The following is a 21,627-nucleotide window of genomic DNA, read 5'->3' as shown; positions in this document are numbered from 1 at the left end:
GAAAATTAAATAATGATAATAATAAATAAATCAATAAAAAAATGAATAGATAAATAATTTTTTGTGCAATATATCAATTTCATTATAGTACCTGCCTTCGACGTGTGTTTCAGTAACGGTCAAACATGTAACTGCACTTCCCCTCCTCCCGATTTACCCACAAGACCACAACTTTGTGGTAAGTACCGTCAGAATTATCTAATGAAAAAATCACCTTGTTCATAAAACATTATTGGCCATTTGTTTCAATTATAGGTTTATGATTTTTGTTCGATTGCCCAATTCAATTCGTTTCGTTTCTTCCTTGAAACATTCAGGGGTTTGGAAATTTCAGAACGGATTCGCCAAATACAATACCGACCCGTTAAATCACAACTAAATTGCGTTACCAAGAGAAAAAGAAAAGCTATGCACATAACAGTACCGTATCAACATAAAGATTTTTTTTTTCTTTTTTAAATTTTAAAATAGGGACATTGAGACGCTGAATACGCAGATTTTTTTCCAAAACATCAAACGGGTAATCTAGGCTCAATATAATGTTATTTGGACAGATAACGTAAAATCATACAAGCAAAGCATTGAAAGTTTCATGAAAATCAGATAAGGAATAATACATTTTTTCGGTGAAACAGATCATCATGTCTTACTCAATATGAAATGAGCAAGTTGATGATGTATTTAATTATACGAAAATTATATTCCAATTTTGTCCATCTAAAATTGTAAAACATGGATTTACACCTGACTTAACGCATAACATATTCATTGCTGCAACTTATTTTGTACAAAGAGACATAACTTACACACACACATATATGAAAATGAAGGTGCAGTTTGTACCCTTTAGACAAGAAAGAATAGCCTTTGCTTAATTATTAGAGAAATAGAAATTTCCCAACATGTTTATGTGTGCAACGACATTGAATTTAGGTGGGAATGGAAGGGCGTTCATCAACATTTTGTAGTCGTCTTACAAATTTTGAGACAACTTTTTGTTTTGATCGACTGTCAAACAAAGATGTCGGACTAGTATTTTGTAAACTGTCGGAAGAAACGTCCGACAAATCCTTTTATGAAGCGATCCCCTGATGTCGTTTTCGTGTCCAGGTCATGACGTCTCCGCTCAATAGATCCACAGTGAATCTGCGCCTACCTGAAGTATTCTTCGGATATAATTGCACAATAATGCATTCGTGAAAATTACCAAATTGTTCCTCATGTCAGGAGCGTTTGCTTTGCAGACAGTTCAGCAAAAGTGTTCAGCCAAGATATTACGTCCTTAAAACATCGTCTCCTGCTGAAAGAAAAAAAATATATGCGTCCAAATTGTAATGTAGGCCAAATTTCCTGTCTTATGTTTTCCTATTCCAGAGGGACCCTACTAGATACTTTTAAAGATTTTACCTGATACAAAATATGTATTCAACAAGAAACATAGTTGACTTTTATCTCCGAAATACATCTATATATTTTTTATAAAAGTGTTAGAGAGCTGTTGTTATGGGAGATTTTAATGCTTAAGTTGGCAAAAGCTAAGTATAGCGAGGTGATGCTAGGAAAATTTGGAATAGGCTCTAGGAATTATAGGGAAGATCGCCTAATGGAATTTGCATCGAACAGATGCCTTGAAGTAATGATTTCTTTCTTCAAGAAAAAAGGACTAAAATGGACATGGCAAAGTCCAAATGGTACCACTAGGAACGGAATTGATTTTATTCTAACGAACAGACTCGACATCATTATAGACGCTTCGGTGGTAAATTGCTTCAACACTGGGAGTGGTGCGGATTATGTGTAACATTTGTTTTCAGACATAGCAATGTATGCGCTGCACTGTTAAAGATACTAAACATATTAGTAATTTTACCATGAAAATCGTAGATTTACAGGATTTTTACCTTTTAAAAAGAGATGACACAATGACGACCAACCGTATTTGTACAGTGATATGTAAAGTACGATTACTAGTTAAATGTAAAACAAAGTAATCTTTGTAAAAATACCAACGCACTATCGTGTTTTTACATTGATTGTAGTGCATCTCATCGTATAAATAGTGTTCGTATTTGTAAATTAACGGCGATTTTCATGGTAAATGAATGTTAAAATGGTGGTGTTTTTCTTTAAATCATCCAGAATTTTTTTCATTTTTTTTCCAGCCCATGGTAATTTAACAGTTCATACTGTTTGTGAGTCCCAGCTGCCAGTAATAATTACTGATTTTTACTGTTTTATTTTCAACAGTGTGCCCAATAAGAGCTAAAACAAGAAATCACAATAATAGTGAGGAGTTAAAGGTTACCATCCATGTGTGCACTGGATAATACAATTGAAATTACACATTAAGGTGAACTGTGAAACAGCGATAAAATAAATGACCACTAAACAATCATAACAATAATGTAGTTCTTTAAGGTATAAAATGTTTATATTTTGTTTATTCTGTTCAGATGTTACAACTGATGCTCCCGCTGTCACGACATCAGGTAGGCTTTGCCCTTATATAAAGAATGGTGTGTTCACAGTGTGTATGTGGTGTATTCACATTGTTTTCACAGTCATCTTTTCAAAATATGTTTGCATAATGTACGATGTGATTCACACTGATATACAGCTCAATATCACACTGTGAAAATACCTTTTCACTGTGGATGTTTCCACAGTGTGCTTGCTCACAGTGTGTTCACAGAGGGGGCGATGTGAAAACGCGATTTGACACTGTTAAAATAACTTTCATGATAGTATCGCATACCGATTGCTTCTAGATTATTCAATTATTCATTTGTTACATATGAGCCGCTGATGAATATTTGGTTCCACGACATTTGCTCCGGCGACAATTGCTCCGCTCTCAATTCCACACTCTAATGGAATGACCTACTTCAACCCTGGTTTTATTACTATACTATACCCTACCCTAAACCTGAATCCCAAACCTAACATAAAATCCTATTGCAAAAAATTAAACACTTACATTATCTAAACGAAATTAAGCCCGGAGCAATTGTCGCAGGATCAATATTGAGGCGGGGCTTCAGCCTCCCCCTTATTTTTATTTTCAAAAACCATGTAAAAAAAAGTAAAAATGATCCCTCCCGGCGTCCGACTTAACCCCCTAAGGCCTTAATTTTATTACCGTTTCACGGCCCCTGTTATATAACACGAAACATAAAAAACGTGACGTCCTATCAATTATTTTCATTTTTGAAAGGATAATTTAACTCTCATTTTCATTTTTCTTTTCAAAATCAGAATCTACAACTGCTCACCAACATCCAGGTAAGAGTATGCCGTATGCAAAAAAATATAAAACTAATTAGATATTTGAATGAAAATTAATCATTCATGAAAAAGTTTTAAAACAAAGAGAATATTGATGATATATCAAGGAAATAATATTTTTGCCATGCAGGTAGCCATTTCAATTCAATTTCAATTCAATTCATTTCCTGCACTTGGAAGATGTTAAATACAAAATATATCGCTTTAATAATTCTTCAGATTAAAATTGACTCTCACATTGCATTTCTACCAATTTTTTTCTACCCATTCCATCGGATTATTAACAAAATGATTATCGTAATAAATGTTGTAAATCACTTATCCAATTAGGGTGTATAGACTTTCACTTCATTTACATATTCCTTCGTTAATCCGAGTTACAATGGGCTAGCCAATAGGATTGGGAATTATGATAATTGGAAATATTGTAATTTCACAATGTTCGAACTCTTTGTCATTATTAATTGATAAAGATATAATATATACAAATTTTTTTACAGATGTTACAACGGATAGCCAAGTTGTCCCAACCACAGGTAAATGGTGCAAACTCCTAAAATCATCATACTTGCATTGACCACCATCCCAACCCATCCCCCACCAGTCCTGATTTGTTGAAACCACAAATCATTTACAGTATGTTTCCTAGCATCATTTAAAACATATTGGACAAATTGGGAGAGCAGAATAGCGGGGTAATCCTTGTCAATCTGGTTGTCGAACAACTGTCATCAGGCCGGCACGATCAATTCAGAATAAGTATGACGGAGCCTCAACATCAAGCTTATTCCTCGGTCACATTTGCTCCACGGCGGCCGTACGGCGAGTCGACAACAGTCGTTTTATTAAATTTAATTCAAGCCACCTATTATGTAGCTGGTACAAAAATGTTAAAACGGCTGTTGTGGACTAGCCATACGGCTCGCATACATTCGTAATTCCGAAGCTTCATTATTCCGAAGGTTCGGATCTCCGAAGCTTCGTTATTCCGAAGGTTCGGATCTCCGAAGTTTCGTTATTCCGAAGGTTCGTATTTCCGAAGGTTCGTAATTCCGAGGGTTTGTTTATAGTCCGAAAACGAAGTGAGGTTCGTAATTCCGAAGGTACGTTAATCCGAAAACGATGTGAGGTTCGTAATTCCGAAGGTTCGTTAGTCCGAAAACGAAATGATTAACGAACCTTATTTCGTTTTCGGACTAACGAACCTTCGGAACAACGAACCTGATTTCTTGTTCGGGTTAACGAACCTTTGGAACAACGAACCTTATTGCGTTTTCGAATTACCGAACCTTCGGAATAACGAACACGAACTTCGGAATATCGCCACAAATGTTCGGTTTAACGAACCCTTTTGCGTTTCCGGATTAACGAACATCGAGGTATAGGCAATTTACGTGTTTCGGAATTACGAACCTTCGGAATAAAGTACCTTCGGAATTACGAAGTGTAACCGTATGACGGCCGTAGAGCAAATGTGACATAATTATGTATTATCTAACTGGCAATACTGTCTTACTTCCATTCAGCATAAGTTTAGTTTGCTTTACAGCATCCATTCAAATGTGCAATCAAAAGGGGCTTATATTTCCTTTGGTTGTTTAAGGGTTCTTGATTTGCTGTAGTAGTTTTCGTTTAGAGTTATTACTTTATTTACATTTTGGAGTTTCAATTTTTTTATGTCAACACATGAAAATCTTCATTGTGATGTTCAATACGTAGTATTGGTATGTAGCCAGCGAGTCGGTTGCAGGTCAATTATGACTTTCAAGTCCAAAGTTTAAATCTCCTTCACGATTTCATTGATGTTGAACGGAATGGGGTAGAGTGGCATTGGGTCAAGAGTAAAAAGGAGACAAGCTCGCTATTGGATTTGACCACGAAAACATAGACGGTTAAACGGGCCTAATTACAACTCGCAGGCAAAAAATACTCATTCTCAATTTTTAAATTTGATATTGCTGATTGACAAAACGAGACTCAAGCTTACCATAAAAATACCAACCATTCTGCATCATAATATTGATATGAGAATGACACAGCTAAAAAAATATGTCAATTTCCTTTCCACTAACGCTACCATATCAATGACGTATGGTGGGGGTGCACGTCCAACCTCCCGCTGAGGCAGAGGAGTTCCGACACTAGCAAGCAAAACGAAATTTGTATCCCTTCTTGTTCAAAAGCGGATTCTATTTACTTTTCAGTTCCACCTCCCCAAGATATGCACCTTCCCATGCTCAAACCAGCCTACGCCCTTGCATATCATGATTAATGAACACAGCAATATGTACATTTCTTCCAAACAGAGGCGTACTGTGGGTCACGGCATGGGGGGGGGGGGAGGCACCATCAAAATGCCGAGTCAGTGAGCATGCGAAGCTGCCAGGTGTGTTGACCTAATAGAGACATTTTAAAAGACAGTGCCATTAAACGGATATATATCTCACTGATCAAATAATGCGCGCGCGTGCTGAAAACTTGATATTCAGACCTGAAAAGGGACGTCATCAAACTATTGTAATCATGATACGTACCTGATTTGCTAAACAAACAATGCGAGCACGAAGCGCGAGCTGATTTTTTGTGTATATTGACCCCAAACAAGAACGTTTTAAGGACTATATTTTAGGAATCCATCAAGAGTATACATATCTCACCATAGTCATCTAATGCGAGTGCCAAGAGCTTGCTGATTTTGTTAGAATTTTAAGGACCGATTTTAAGATTTTACTGATTTTATTCTTACAAACAGACTCGACATCATTATAGACGCTTCGGTGGTAAATTGCTTCAACACTGGGAGTGGTGCGATCTGAAATTGTTGAAATTTGCGGTTTTGGGCTATACAGTTTTTACTATATTTTATTCCCGCATGTTTTTGGCGAAACTTCTTTATTCAGATTATGTGTAACATTTTTTTTTCAGACATAGCAATGTATGCGCTGCACTGTAAAAGATACTAAAAACATTAGTAATTTTACCATGAAAATCGTAGATTTACAGGATTTTTACCTTTTAAAAAGAGACGACATAATGAGTTAATAAACCAACCGTATTTATGCAGTGATATGTAACGTACAATTACTAGTTAAATGTAAAACAAAGTAATCTTTGTAAAAATACCAACGCACTATCGTGTTTTTACATTGATTGTAGTGCATCTCATCGTATAAATTGTGTTCGTATTTGTAAATTAACGGCGATTTTCATGGTAAATGAATGTTAAAATGGTGGTGTTTTTCTTTAAATCATCCAGAATTTTTTTCATTTTTTTTTCCAGCCCATGTTAATTTAACAGTTCATACTGTTTGTGAGTCCCAGCTGCCAGTAATAATTACTGATTTTTACTGTTTTATTTTCAACAGTGTGCCCAATAAGAGCTAAAACAAGAAATCACAATAATAGTGAGGAGTTAAAGGTTACCATCCATGTGTGCACTGGATAATACAATTGAAATTACACATTAAGGTGAACTGTGAAACAGCGATAAAATAAATGACCACTAAACAATCATAACAATAATGTAGTTCTTTAAGGTATAAAATGTTTATATTTTGTTTATTCTGTTCAGATGTTACAACTGATGCTCCCGCTGTCACGACATCAGGTAGGCTTTGCCCTTATATAAAGAATGGTGTGTTCACAGTGTGTATGTGGTGTATTCACATTGTTTTCACAGTCATCTTTTCAAAATATGTTTGCATAATGTACGATGTGATTCACACTGATATACAGCTCAATATCACACTGTGAAAATACCTTTTCACTGTGGATGTTTCCACAGTGTGCTTGCTCACAGTGTGTTCACAGAGGGGCGATGTGAAAACGCGATTTGACACTGTTAAAATAACTTTCATGAGAGTACCGCATACCGATTGCTTCTAGATTATTCAATTATTCATTTGTTACATATGAGCCGCTGATGAATATTTGGTTCCACGACATTTGCTCCGGCGACAATTGCTCCGCTCTCAATTCCACACTCTAATGGAATGACCTACTTCAACCCTGGTTTTATTACTATACTATACCCTACCCTAAACCTGAATCCCAAACCTAACATAAAATCCTATTGCAAAATTAAACACATTATCTAAACGAAATTAAGCCCGGAGCAATTGTCGCAGGATCAATATTGAGGCGGGGGCTTCAGCCTCCCCCATATTTTTATTTTCAAAAACCATGTAAAAAAAAGTAAAAATGATCCCTCCCCGGCGTCCGACTTAACCCCCTAAGGCCTTAATTTTATTACCGTTTCACGGCCCCTGTTATATAACACGAAACATAAAAAACGTGACGTCCTATCAATTATTTTCATTTTTGAAAGGATAATTTAACTCTCATTTTCATTTGTCTTTTCAAAATCAGAATCTACAACTGCTCACCAACATCCAGGTAAGAGTATGCCGTATGCAAAAAAAATAAAACTAATTAGATATTTGAATGAAAATTAATCATTCATGAAAAAGTTTTAAAACAAAGAGAATATTGATAATATATCAAGGAAATAATATTTTTGCCATGCAGGAAGCCATTTCAATTCAATTTCAATTCAATTCAATTCATTTCCTGCACTTGGAAGATGTTAAATACAAAATATGTCGCTTTAATAATTCTTCAGATTGAAATTGACTCTCATATTGCATTTCTACCCAATTTTTTCTACCCATTCCATCGGATTATTAACAAAATGATTATCGTAATAAATGTTGTAAATCACTTATCCAATTAGGGTGTATAGACTTTCACTTCATTTACATATTCCTTCGTTAATCCGAGTTACGATGGGCTAGCCAATAGGATTGGGAATTATAATAATTGGAAATATTGTAATTTCACAATGTTCGAACTCTTTGTCATTATTAATTGATAAAGATATAATATATACAATTTTTTTTACAGATGTTACAACGGATAGCCAAGTTGTCCCAACCACAGGTAAATGGTGCAAACTCCTAAAATCATCATACTTGCATTGACCACCATCCCAACCCATCCCCCACCAGTCCTGATTTGTTGAAACCACAAATCATTTACAGTATGTTTCCTAGCATCATTTAAAACATATTGGACAAATTGGGAGAGCAGAATAGCGGGGTAATCCTTGTCAATCTGGTTGTCGAACAACTGTCATCAGGCCGGCACGATCAATTCAGAATAAGTATGACGGAGCCTCAACATCAAGCTTATTCCTCGGTCACATTTGCTCCACGGCGGCCGTACGGCGAGTCGACAACAGTCGTTTTATTAAATTTAATTCAAGCCACCTATTATGTAGCTGGTACAAAAATGTTAAAACGGCTGTTGTGGACTAGCCATACGGCTCACATACATTCGTAATTCCGAAGCTTCATTATTCCGAAGGTTCGGATCTCCGAAGCTTCGTTATTCCGAAAGTTGGGATCTCCGAAGTTTCGTTATTCCGAAGGTTCGTATTTCCGAAGGTTCGTAATTCCGAGGGTTTGTTTATAGTCCGAAAATGAAGTGAGGTTCGTAATTCCGAATGTACGTTAATCCGAAAACGATGTGAGGTTCGTAATTCCGAAGGTTCGTTAGTCCGAAAACGAAATGATTAACGAACCTTATTTCGTTTTCGGACTAACGAACCTTCGGAACAACGAACCTGATTTCTTGTTCGGGTTAACGAACCTTTGGAACAACGAACGAACCTTATTGCGTTTTCGAATTACCGAACCTTCGGAATAACGAACACGAACTTCGGAATATCGCCACAAATGTTCGGTTTAACGAACCCTTTTGCGTTTCCGGATTAACGAACATCGAGGTATAGGCAATTTACGTGTTTCGGAATTACGAACCTTCGGAATAAAGTACCTTCGGAATTACGAAGTGTAACCGTATGACGGCCGTAGAGCAAATGTGACATAATTATGTATTATCTAACTGGCAATACTGTCTTACTTCCATTCAGCATAAGTTTAGTTTGCTTTACAGCATCCATTCAAATGTGCAATCAAAAGGGGCTTATATTTCCTTTGGTTGTTTAAGGGTTCTTGATTTGCTGTAGTAGTTTTCGTTTAGAGTTATTACTTTATTTACATTTTGGAGTTTCAATTTTTTTATGTCAACACATGAAAATCTTCATTGTGATGTTCAATACGTAGTACTGGTATGTAGCCAGCGAGTCGGTTGCAGGTCAATTATGACTTTCAAGTCCAAAGTTTAAATCTCCTTCACGATTTCATTGATGTTGAACGGAATGGGGTAGAGTGGCATTGGGTCAAGAGTAAAAAGGAGACAAGCTCGCTATTGGATTTGACCACGAAAACATAGACGGTTAAACGGGCCTAATTACAACTCGCAGGCAAAAAATACTCATTCGAGCCAACCCATTCTCAATTTTTAAATTTGATATTGCTGATTGACAAAACGAGATTCAAGCTTACCATAAAAATACCAACCATTCTGCATCATAATATTGATATGAGAATGACACAGCTAAAAAAATATGTCAATTTCCTTTCCACTAACGCTACCATATCAATGACGTATGGTAGGGGTGCAGGTACAACCTCCCGCTGAGGTAGAGGAGTTCCGACACTAGCAAGCCAAGCGAAATTTGTGTCTCTTCTTGTTCAAAAGCGGATTCTATTTACTTGTCAGTTCCACCTCCCCAAGATATGCACCTTCCCATGCTCAAGCCAGCCTACGCCCTTGCATATCATGATTAATGAACACAGCAATTATGTACATTTCTTCCAAACAGAGGCGTACTGTGGGTCACGGCATGGGGGAGGCACCAGCAAAATGCCGAGTCAGTGAGCGTGCGAAGCTGCCAGGTGTGTTGACCTAATAGAGACATTTTAAAAGACAGTGCCATTAAACGGATATATATCTCACTGATCAAATAATGCGCGCGCGTGCTGAAAACTTGATATTCAGACCTGAAAAGGGACATCATCAAATTTTTGTAATCATGATACGTACCTGATTTGCTAAACAAACAATGCGAGCACGAAGCGCGAGCTGATTTTTTGTGTATATTGACCCCAAACAAGAACGTTTTAAGGACTATATTTTAGGAATCCATCAAGAGTATACATATCTCACCATAGTCATCTAATGAGAGTGCCAAGAGCTTGCTGATTTTGTTAGAATTTTAAGGACTGATTTTAAGATTTTACTGATTTTATTCTTACAAACAGACTCGACATCATTATAGACGCTTCGGTGGTAAATTGCTTCAACACTGGGAGTGGTGCGATCTGAAATTGTTGAAATTTGCGGTTTTGGGCTATACAGTTTTTACTATATTTCATTCCCGCATGTTTTTGGCGAAACTTCTTTATTCAGATTATGTGTAACATTTTTTTTCAGACATAGTAATGTATGCGCTGCACTGTTAAAGATACTAAACATATTAGTAATTTTACCATGAAAATCGTAGATTTACAGGATTTTTACCTTTTAAAAAGAGACGACACAATGACGACCAACCGTATTTATACAGTGATATGTAACGTACAATTACTAGTTAAATGTAAACAAAGTAATCTTTGTAAAAATACCAACGCACTATCGTGTTTTTACATTGATTGTAGTGCATCTCATCGTATAAATTGTGTTCGTATTTGTAAATTAACGGCGATTTTCATGGTAAATGAATGTTAAAATGGTGGTGTTTTTTTTAAATCATGTAGAATTTTTTTCATTTTTTTTCCAGCCCATGATAATTTAACCGTTCATACTGTTTGTGAGTCCCAGCTGCCAGTAATAATTACTGCTTTTTACTGTTTTATTTCTAACAATGTTCCCAATAAGAGCTAAACCAAGAAATCACAATAATAGTGAGGAGTTAAAGGTTACCGTCCATTTGTGCACCGGATAATACAATTGAAATTACACATTAAGGTGAACTGTGAAACAGCGATAAAATAAATGACCACTAAACAATCATAACAATAATGTAGTTCTTTAAGGTATAAAATGTTTATATTTTGTTTATTCTGTTCAGATGTTACAACTGATGCTCCCGCTGTCACGACATCAGGTAGGCTTTGCCCTTATATAAAGAATGGTGTGTTCACAGTGTGTATGTGGTGTATTCACATTGTTTTCACAGTCATCTTTTCAAAATATGTTTGCATAATGTACGATGTGATTCACACTGATACACAGCTCAATATCACACTGTGAAAATACATTTTCACTGTGGATGTTTCCACAGTGTGGTTGCTCACAGTGTGTTCACAGAGGGGCGATGTGAAAACGCGATTTGACACTGTTAAAATAACTTTCATGATAGTACCGCATACCGATTGCTTCTAGATTATTCAATTATTCATTTGTTACATATGAGCCGCTGATGAATATTTGGTTCCACGACATTTGCTCCGGCGACAATTGCTCCGCTCTCAATTCCACACTCTAATGGAATGACCTACTTCAACCCTGGTTTTATTACTATACTATACCCTACCCTAAACCTGAATCCCAAACCTAACATAAAATCCTATTGCAAAAAATTAAACACTTACATTATCTAAACGAAATTAAGCCCGGAGCAATTGTCGCAGGATCAATATTGAGGCGGGGGCTTCAGCCTCCCCCATATTTTTATTTTCAAAAACCATGTAAAAAAAAGTAAAAATGATCCCTCCCCGGCGTCCGACTTAACCCCCTAAGGCCTTAATTTTATTACCGTTTCACGGCCCCTGTTATATAACACGAAACATAAAAAACGTGACGTCCTATCAATTATTTTCATTTTTGAAAGGATAATTTAACTCTCATTTTCATTTGTCTTTTCAAAATCAGAATCTACAACTGCTCACCAACATCCAGGTAAGAGTATGCCGTATGCAAAAAAATATAAAACTAATTAGATATTTGAATGAAAATTAATCATTCATGAAAAAGTTTTAAAACAAAGAGAATATTGATAATATATCAAGGAAATAATATTTTTGCCATGCAGGAAGCCATTTCCTGCACTTGGAAGATGTTAAATACAAAATATATCGCTTTAATAATTCTTCAGATTAAAATTGACTCTCACATTGCATTTCTACCAATTTTTTTCTACCCATTCCATCGGATTATTAACAAAATGATTATCGTAATAAATGTTGTAAATCACTTATCCAATTAGGGTGTATAGACTTTCACTTCATTTACATATTCCTTCGTTAATCCGAGTTACGATGGGCTAGCCAATAGGATTGGGAATTATAATAATTGGAAATATTGTAATTTCACAATGTTCGAACTCTTTGTCATTATTGATTGATAAAGATATAATATATACAATTTTTTTCCAGATGTTACAACGGATAGCCAAGTTGTCCCAACCACAGGTAAATGGTGCAAACTCCTAAAATCATCATACTTGCATTGACCACCATCCCAACCCATCCCCCACTCGTCCTGATTTGTTGAAACCACAAATCATTTACAGTATGTTTCCTAGCATCATTTAAAACATATTGGACAAATTGGGAGAGCAGAATAGCGGGGTAATCCTTGTCAATCTGGTTGTCGAACAACTGTCATCAGGCCGGCACGATCAATTCAGAATAAGTATGACGGAGCCTCAACATCAAGCTTATTCCTCGGTCACATTTGCTCCACGGCGGCCGTACGGCGAGTCGACAACAGTCGTTTTATTAAATTTAATTCAAGCCACCTATTATGTAGCTGGTACAAAAAATGTTAAAACGGCTGTTGTGGACTAGCCACACGGCTCGCATACATTCGTAATTCCGAAGCTTCATTATTCCGAAGGTTCGGATCTCCGAAGCTTCGTTATTCCGAAGGTTGGGATCTCCGAAGTTTCGTTATTCCGAAGGTTCGTATTTCCGAAGGTTCGTAATTCCGAGGGTTTGTTAGTCCGAAAACGAAGTGAGGTTCGTAATTCCGAAGGTACGTTAATCCGAAAACGATGTGAGGTTCGTAATTCCGAAGGTTCGTTAGTCCGAAAACGAAATGATTAACGAACCTTATTTCGTTTTCGGACTAACGAACCTTCGGAACAACGAACCTGATTTCTTGTTTGGGTTAACGAACCTTTGGAACAACGAACCTTATTGCGTTTTCGAATTACCGAACCTTCGGAATAACGAACACGAACTTCGGAATATCGCCACAAATGTTCGGTTTAACGAACCCTTTTGCGTTTCCGGATTAACGAACATCGAGGTATAGGCAATTTACGTGTTTCGGAATTACGAACCTTCGGAATAAAGTACCTTCGGAATTACGAAGTGTAACCGTACGACCGCCGTAGAGCAAATGTGACATAATTATGTATTATCCAACTGGCAATACTGTCTTACTTCCATTCAGCATAAGTTTAGTTTGCTTTACAGCATCCATTCAAATGTGCAATCAAAAGGGGCTTATATTTCCTTTGGTTGTTTAAGGGTTCTTGATTTGCTGTAGTAGTTTTCGTTTAGAGTTATTACTTTATTTACATTTTGGAGTTTCAATTTTTTTTATGTCAACACATGAAAATCTTCATTGTGATGTTCAATACGTAGTATTGGTATGTAGCCAGCGAGTCGGTTGCAGGTCAATTGTGACTTTCAAGTCCAAAGTTTAAATCTCCTTCACGATTTCATTGATGTTGAATGGAATGGGGTAGAGTGGCATTGGGTCAAGAGTAAAAAGGAGACAAGCTCGCTATTGGATTTGACCACGAAAACATAGACGGTTAAACGGGCCTAATTACAACTCGCAGGCAAAAAATACTCATTCGAGCCAACCCATTCTCAATTTTTAAATTTGATATTGCTGATTGACAAAACGAGACTCAAGCTTACCATAAAAATACCAACCATTCTGCATCATAATATTGATATGAGAATGACACAGCTAAAAAAAATATGTCAATTTCCTTTCCACTAACGCTACCATATCAATGACGTATGGTGGGGGTGCAGTCCAACCTCCCGCTGAGGCAGAGGAGTTCCGACACGAGCAAGCAAAACGAAATTTGTATCCCTTCTTGTTCAAAAGCGGATTCTATTTACTTTTCAGTTCCACCTCCCCAAGATATGCACCTTCCCATGCTCAAACCAGCCTACGCCCTTGCATATCATGATTAATGAACACAGCAATATGTACATTTCTTCCAAACAGAGGCGTACTGTGGGTCACGGCATGGGGGAGGCACCAGCAAAATGCCGAGTCAGTGAGCGTGCGAAGCTGCCAGGTGTGATGACCTAATAGAGACATTTCAAAAGACAGTGCCATTAAACGGATATATATCTCACTGATCAAATAATGCGAACGCGTGCTGAAAACTTTTGATATTCAGACCTGAAAAGGGACATCATCAAATTTTTGTAATCATGATACGTACCTGATTTGCTAAACAAACAATGCGAGCGCGAAGCGCCAGCTGATTTTTTTTTTGTGTATATTGACCCCAAACAAGGACGTTTTAAGGACTATATTTTAGGAATCCATCAAGAGTATACATATCTCACCATAGTCATCTAATGAGAGTGCCAAGAGCTTGCTGATTTTGTTAGAATTACATCTAAACACATGAAGCACTTGTAGTCATTGTAACAATGATTAAAGGAGACACCCGAAGAATCCAAAGTATTTTATAATGCCTTTTTGTGGTCATCATTGTAAAGGGGAAGTATTACTAATCAGATATATAACTTCACTTTTCAAAATAGTGATTAGAGTTTGCAGAAATCAGCTCTCAAAAATGATTTATTTTCATGCCATAGTTCTGCCTTCCATCGGTCCTCTTGCGAGCTCCAGCTGAGTGACGTCACACAATGAGCGTGAGCAGCTGAGCTGACAGCAGCCCATTGAAGACGATCTTTCCAATCAGCGTTTTTTGCTCTTAGAATTGTTTATTCCTCACAAGATTGGTCTTGTTATATAGATAAACGTTTGAATTTACTGAACAGTGAAATAAAGTGCACATTTAACGTATTTTGGTAACCGATATTTAGCTTAGAAAAAATGATTTTTTTTCAAGAAATATATTTGAATAAACAAAGCATATTTTCACTTAGAAATCACACTTGCGACAAATTAATATTATAATCAATATAAAGCATAGACATTCTTCGTCACGACTGAAAAAAAAATTATGAAATTTCATTACGTAACAAAGTCAGGAACCACAAAATAACACGGCAATATCCATCGCGAAATGATTGAAATTGCAGTTGAATTGCCGAAACATGATTAGCCCACAGCGGCAAGCGGACTTTGTTTCATATATCTTAAAAGCCCACTGTAAAGAAGGGAATGGCCTGTGGCCAAACGTGTTGGCCATCGTTTTGTCGTGTGCGAGGACCCTGGTTCAAAACTCGGATTCGTTTGAGTATTTTTTTTTATTCCTTCTCGTCCCTACCCAGCTTTTTTTCTTGTGAAATCCTATTCAGACTTGTATTTATCAAATCTTACTTAATTGCTGCTTTTGATTTTCAAGCTCTTGATTAGATTCTACTCTTATTTGGGATGGGAGGGGTACAGGATGAGTTAAAAGTCAAGTCCACATCAACTAAAAATTATTTGAATAGAGTAATTTCCCTTGCTGTTTTTACTCAAAACAGTCACAAAACAATGATATGCAAATTAGTGTTGTCACTCACATCACATTCGTTTCTAATTTTTTTGTGGCATTTTGTTTTTTAATTCTTTGCAGATTTGAGTATAGGAATTTCTTCATCCGAACACAATAGGTTACATTTACGGAACTGTAACTCTAAATGTTATTTGGAGGAATTAATATCCCTCCGAAAATTTTTCAGAAAATAATTAGAAAATTAAATATCTAATCTACATGTCATGTAAATATATCAAACAACAAAATACAAAAGAACTTAGTGCGTGTGACATAATCGGTTAGTGTAATTTGCACATCGACACAGATGAGCATATCATCGTTTTATAAATTAGGCAAAATTTCTCAATGTTAGAATAGTAATTATATAAACTTGAATCAAAGTTTTTATGAAATTTCCTGCAATATCTTATTTTTCTTTAAATTCAAATGAATTTTTGATTGTGTGGACTTCTCCTTTACTCTTAATGTAGGGAATGCATAGCAATATTTATCCAGAAACAAAATTGTCTTAGAATATGCAAATCTGTAATTGGGCACATGTTCACTTTTCTTTCATCCAGGCCACTTCCTCACACCCACCAGGCTTACAGTCTTAGAACAAAAAAAATGATGAACCATCACACAACAGCACACAACATTCAGTGCTTCACAATAAATATTTCACTTCTGTTCATACATGTACATGCAATAAATATTGTGGAAAACAAATAAAAGGCGTACCCATATTCAAATACCGTTTAAAAGGACAAATATATTATACCTTTCGAGAAAAATCAGCACGTTAGATATCTGATAACAAAACACAATTATGGGGCACTGCAAGAAACTTATGTTCCATTGCAAATCAAGCGTAAGTCTTAAATTCAAATTCAAGCGTAATAAGGTCGAGTTGCAATAGCAGTTCAACTACACATGTTTGTCTTTAATCAAAGGACTTACCCTTGATTTGGGACGTGTGATTGATAAGAAAATTTCTTGCAAAATGCCCTAATAACATTAAAATTGTTTTTTCGTTTTAAGTTGTGAGTTCTTATTTTCGACAAGCTGTATTCCTGTCCAAGTCAATTTTTTTAGTTCTCTCCAAAACTGTGCTCAAAATTGTTTCCAAGATCGATAAAGATAAATTTTCTGTTGCATCATTATCAGTCCAAAACTTGCACCGCAGCTCCTGGAAAGAGTGATGAAAAAAATGGCTATATCCAAATCAGTAAGAGGACATGATGGAATCTCCCAGATTGAAGTAGCGAGCAGAGACCAGAAGTCACCAGAGTCAGCAAGTGTGCAGATCTGTGTGTAGAAGAGAGAAAAAATAAAGAAATAATTTAAATAATCAAATCAAAGTATGAATTTCATTATCTTGATGATTGATGACGTGCGGTGGCATGTAATTCCCGGTCAACAACAAATAATAGTAGGTTTAGACACCTGAAAAATTCCACTCAGAACACTGGTGCTCTACCTCAACGCTCAAGTGATGTTTGTGTATAGGCCCCACTCTACTTACCGCTTAGCGGTAGTGAATCCCTTGAGATACGGTACTCTGTGTCATTACAAATAGTGCATTTATCTTCATTGCTTTATGTTGAAGGCACTACGCATTCATATGTAGAAGCACTCTAATCAGAAAGAAACACCAGACTCTAGTTTTGGCCAGGAATCAGCATGATCAGGGTAACCACTGCTGAAAATTTGTCTTGCTTCATGACATCGGCATTATGGTGATATAATTCTGTGTATCTGGATGTATACGATACAGGGCCCTCCTGAGCATAAACGCATTGGGTACTAGACCTGTGAATAATAAAAACTTAAAGTAACATTTGGCCTTATCGTGAAAACATTCGGCCTTATCGTGAAATTTGGTGTTTGTGCGCTCGTTGTGTACAAAGTCAATGGGAGTGGATCACCGCCGTTGACGAAATAAACGGCAGTGAATGGACTGGTGACAAAAACTACGATAATGCCAAACATTCCTCTGAAACAGCATATTTTCAGCCATGGTCCATGCCAGTGCTCCTAAATAAATTTAATCGCCTGAGTCCTGACCAGTTTATTTAGAAATCTGACTGAAGTCTTTGTGAAGAAAAATCTGCTGGAATTGTGCAAAAACATTTGTCATTATTTCTAAAATAAAGACTTTTTAATTTTAATAGTAGTCATGCCAAAATGCATATTTCTAAAATTATATCAGATCTGTATCTGTCATCTGACCTGAATGCATCGTCAGAACAAGTACAGACTACAGTTTCCAAACATGCTTACCTTGACTTTTGACTGGATCAAACAGCGTAACCTGCATCGGCAGCAAGTGAATGGGACCGTAGTTTTTCAATATTCAGAGCAACACAACGAAGACTGTCGAGTGGACAAAATCGGTCTTTCCAGTTCACAATTCAATGAAAAATGGACAAAGTAACACAGTTCTGGTTCTCTTATAGTCTGAAGATGTCGAAATCGGATATCACAACACGAAGAAAACGGTAAATTCGAAGAAAAATAGAGACCAGGAAGGTGTACCAGTGTATTATGCACAGAGAGATAGTGTGAAGTCGATCATGTGACGTCATTATTCTCGACTGTTTTCGATCGCGTGAATGTCTGCCTGGGGGCGGTTGGGGGGCGGAGAAGGGTCTCTATTACTTTCATTTCTTGCATTTCCACGACATCTGTAAGACTTTTTAGTGACATATTTGTGTATAAAAAGACAAGACCTTTCCATTCATATATAATTTGTCTATAATCATCACTTTCGTGAATTTTCTTTGTGTGTATACTTTAACATATGCATCTCACTAATCAAATATTGCGAGCGCGAAACACGAGTTGAAACTTCAGGAAATTCAGACCTGAAGTGGGGTATTCTAAAGCTTGTTTGTAGGAATTCACTAAGACCATATGTATTTAACTATCCAAATGATGTGAGCGCGAAGTGCAAGCTGACAATTTGTGATATTCAGATCAGAAAAAGACACATTTTTAGGACTGATTTTAGGAATTCATAAAGAACAGACATATCTCACCAATCCTATAATGCGAACGCAAGCACGGACAGGAGATGTTTTATATTAAGACTCTAAAAAGGGGCAATCGCTTTATGCAATCATGAAAGAAGAAGCATGTCACTACATAAAACAATAATAATTCGAAGTGCGAGTAAATATATTTGGTGTATATTAACTTTAAAAGAAAGGTTTTAGTACAACAGTATTACATATCTCGTTAAACAGACAATGCGAGCACCAGGAAAAATTCATATGCCCCGAGCAAATTATATTTCATAATGTTATGAAAAATGTTTATTATGGAATATAATATAGCAAAATCATGATAAACATTATAATGAACAATAATTTCTTATTTCCCACTACCTTTATCTTCCTTTCTCCCTCTTGTTCTCCTATCCCCGTTTTTTTTCACCAGCCGTTAAGGGGCCGTGCCCCCATGTCCCCTCCCGTAGTGGCGCCACTGTATAATCTAGCCATTGCCAATCACCTACATCCACAGCATTTTGGTGTTGCCTGTTCCTTATTAAAGTCAAGATATTGATTTTTTTTGTATAGATTATGTAAGAGTAAAATATTCATCCCAAATTTGTAGAAGTTGACCACAGTATACATCACTAGACCATGCAATATATTCAGGCAGTGATACAATCACATTACCCTTTGTTAACAATACCTTACCCAAATGTAAACACCATCTTCAGTGACAAACAATAGATTCCCTTAGATTAATCTTCCTTCCTTCATTAGTTCGTCTCAATCCTTTATTTATTACTCTTTGTTACCTGCATCTTCCAGACCTGTCCTTTGTTATATTTCATTAAGTAGTCTACACATGTGCAGTTTCTATAGATAAGTACAAAGGGGTAAACACATCCCCTCAGAGTATAAAATAGGGGGGCTTGATATTCTCAGGGTTCTTTTCCTTAGTCTTCGGACTACACTCCACCAGCTTGCGCTCCTGCCCTTTTAGGCCTTGATAGGGGAGTGCCCGAGTTCTCCACAAGCGACTGTTCATTTATATATATGTATGTGAATAAATATCATCTGAACTTTATATACTTTGAGTTGGATTCCCTTATTGAAGTCTTCACTCGCTAACACTCATCCATATTACCACGCTACATCTTAAGAGTGTTACATTGGTGGCAGCGTAAAACGGAGTACGCCATCCCGCTCGAACATTCATCAATATTGTTTTTATTGATCGACTGATCCTGACATTTTGCTGTTTTTGACATTTTTGTGTTGAGTTTGAATATTATTTTGGAGTTTTTCATCGTTGGACAACCACGTCACTGCTAGAATTTATAACTTACTCTTCAACTTTTTATGTTCTGATATGTACATATCTTGGATATTCCAGACACTTCTTTTGGAAATCTTTGTCATTCGGGATTGAACTATTTCGATATAGAACTGTTTTAACTTTGCCTGCTGTTTGGAGCCGGATGAGTTGTTTCATCATACCTGGATTACCAGCAAACCAATTTCAACTGATCGTGTATGTGGTCTGCATGGACATGTAACTGAGATCTTCGTATATTCATCTCTCTGTTTTACTTCTATCCTGGACCTCTACATCCTGATATAGCGACGTTCCCTAGGTTGTCCGGGAATTCCAGTTTCCAGTATCTCGACAAGATCTTCAGAGTCATCACCATTTTCATCCTTGTTTTCATCTCTATTATCATTTGGAGGCTGAACTGTGAACAGATCTGTGTTCCTGGATACTCTTTTTCGTCGTGGATGTGCCTGCATGCTGTCAAACTGAACTTCATACACTCTCATTTGGATCCGTTTTGGGACAATTTCATACTTTTTGCTGAATCGCTTATTATTTTGATTTAATTTCTCAACAACTTGAGTAAGTTTATTCCTTTTTGGTTTGAGGTTTTTGCTATTGTTTTTCACTGCTTACTTTATATTCCTGTATTCCTGTATTTTGCATATATTATACTGGATTTAGACTTTTAGTTGCTTTTTATAGATTATATTTTAGCATAATTTTTTTATTTTGTTCACTTGTTGTATTTTTGTTTATGTTATTAGACTTTTTTTCGCTTAATGATTTTTTGTTTATCAATATTGAACATTTGCTTACATTTAATTCCTGTCTTGAATAATTTTAACCTGATGATTTAGTTGTTTTCGGTTGTTTTCCCTGCATTGTGTTCATTCACATTGGGTTCTCGAAACCTTTTCCTCTTCCTTCTCATAGGCATATTTTCTGTATTGTTTTGGTTTTCTTACGTTCTTAATCAATCGAAATGCAGAATAGTTCTCTACCAAACCCCCTTCCGCTTTATTCGGACTCCCAAATTAGGATTCCATTGCCCCCTAAATTTCCGGGTGATGGCACCATTGACTTCGATACATGGCGTCGGCAGTATGAGATAGCTGTCCGTAATGGTTTTAATTTAGATGGGTCAGAACTCCGACATAAACTTGCAACGGTCTTACCATTTTGTCTTTCTACGCAAGCATTCAAAGTTTGGGATATTTTGTCAGATGAGGATAAGGCCAACTTTTCTATTTGCTGCGATTCGCTTGCGCAAGCTTTTGGTCAGCATAACGATATAGAAAATTTTAGGCGCGTTGTTGATGCCCGACCTCGTCAGCCCAATGAATCTTTGCAGGTTTATCTTGCTGAGATCACAAGGTTGACTAGGCAAGCATTCCCGCGTTATAACAAAGAAGCACAAGATGACGAACTATATCGGCGGTTTGTCGCTGGTCTGGACACAAATGTACGCGCCAAGATCCATGAACATGGTGCGC

General features: G+C 36.6%; 1 protein-coding gene across 1 annotated transcript; it reads left to right on the top strand.

Annotated features, from left to right (window-relative positions):
* Positions 1 to 92: 92 nt before the first annotated feature.
* LOC121414790 lies at positions 93 to 12,677 on the top strand. Its single transcript, XM_041607846.1, has 10 exons — positions 93 to 178; positions 2,454 to 2,489; positions 3,256 to 3,282; positions 3,786 to 3,821; positions 6,857 to 6,892; positions 7,654 to 7,680; positions 8,188 to 8,223; positions 11,261 to 11,296; positions 12,064 to 12,090; positions 12,567 to 12,677. Exons 2-10 carry the CDS (start codon positions 2,454 to 2,456, stop codon positions 12,621 to 12,623), a joined length of 318 nt encoding a protein of 105 aa, XP_041463780.1. The 5' UTR covers positions 93 to 178; the 3' UTR covers positions 12,624 to 12,677.
* Positions 12,678 to 21,627: the final 8,950 nt, after the last annotated feature.

This window comes from Lytechinus variegatus, chromosome 5 (assembly GCF_018143015.1).
Source record: "Lytechinus variegatus isolate NC3 chromosome 5, Lvar_3.0, whole genome shotgun sequence".
Taxonomy (NCBI): Eukaryota; Metazoa; Echinodermata; class Echinoidea; order Temnopleuroida; family Toxopneustidae; genus Lytechinus; species Lytechinus variegatus.
Note: the sequence above shows the minus strand (reverse complement) of the source record. Positions and strands in the feature narration are given on the sequence as shown.